At 39.2% G+C, this 1,417-nt stretch overlaps 1 protein-coding gene across 1 annotated transcript in view; it reads right to left on the reverse strand.

Moving 5' to 3' along the window:
• The window catches only part of Uhrf1bp1l (UHRF1 binding protein 1 like), a 67,003-nt gene that overhangs the window by 3,157 nt on the left and 62,429 nt on the right, over positions 1 to 1,417 (reverse strand). The window contains exon 20 of the mRNA XM_005358186.3: positions 230 to 423. Coding sequence (XP_005358243.1) covers positions 230 to 423 — 194 coding nt within the window. The remainder of the gene's footprint in view (positions 1 to 229; positions 424 to 1,417) is intronic.

Raw genomic sequence — 1,417 nt, forward strand, 5'->3', positions numbered from 1 at the left:
ACACACTTGAAAACTGATTTTTAAAGAATGAGTAAGATTCTAGAAAGACAAGAATACTGAAGTACTTCAAGAAGGAGAAGAAATCAGAGTTCTCTTACCTGGTTTAGCATCGATAACCCTCTTAATGCTTACGTACAGTCAGTCATCAACATGCTTTACTGAAAGACATCACAGGGGTTTTGAACTATTTGTGCTTCAGTAATTACGAAATGCTACAATTTCCTATTACCTGTTCCCTTGTAAAGCTGAAGGAGCGTTCTGGACAGCCGATGGACTGAGAAGGCCAAGGGACCTCTGGGCTCGTCTGAGTGGCCTGGGTGACACTGGGTGGCTTCCTCACATCACACTTCCCACTGCTCAGGACCACTGAGTCACGGCTGGCATCGTCTTGGAAATCAGTTCCAGTGTTAAACACGTGGGAATCTGATCAAACAAATAAGCACTCAGATAACAATTCCAAGTCATTTGACTAATCATTAAGATCTATTATGAAAAAGTTAAAGGGAAAATATATTGTTAGCATGAGGATAGAAATATATGATAGAAAAATAGGGAAAGGAAAAACACAGCAAAATCAAAATCTCACTCGTTCAAAAGATCCCAAAACAATAACAACATGCCAAGAAACTGAAGATAAAATCAAGATGCTTGTAACAGAGACACAAGCTGTACAAAATATTAGCAAAGTGAACATACCACATATAAAAATATGAATAGACCCGAGGCAAGTAGTAAGGAATGCAAGATTGCCTTACATTTTAAAAACTTCAAATAATTCTATATATACAGAGAAATAGAGCTACGTGATTACTCAGAGCCTATAGAAAGGCTCTGGAGGGCTGACATGGTGGCACATGTCCTTAATCCAACACTCGAGAGGCAGAAGCAGGCAGATGTTTGTAAATTCTAGGGCAGCCTGGTCCAAATGTGAATTCAAGGAAAGTCAGGGCTATGTAGAGAAAAACAAACAAACAAACAAAAAGGAAAAACGACAATTAAAAAATCCTACTCCTTACCATAATAAAAGTTTAGACAAACTGGCAACAGAAGGGAACTTCCTCAGTGTGTCATAGGGTATCAATAGACACCCTACATCTGTATCCTCAATGTGATGGAGGGCATATATGCTCATTGTGGCAATGGGTACTGATAGACACCCCACAGCTGTATACTTAGTGGTACTTTTCCTCTTTGCCCAAATCAGGAACAGGGCAAGGATGTGTGTTCTTACAACCTCAATATTGCCCAAGAGGTTCTTGGCCATTGCAACTTGGCAGAGAAGAAAATTAAGACATCCAAACTATAAGGGAGGAGCAAGACACTTACAAATGATATGATCTTACACACACACACACAAACACACACACACACACACACACCAAAAAAAAAAAATAAGGAACTGGCAAAAAAAATTGGA

This window comes from Microtus ochrogaster, chromosome 24, assembly GCF_000317375.1.
Source record: "Microtus ochrogaster isolate Prairie Vole_2 chromosome 24, MicOch1.0, whole genome shotgun sequence".
NCBI lineage: Eukaryota > Metazoa > Chordata > Mammalia > Rodentia > Cricetidae > Microtus > Microtus ochrogaster.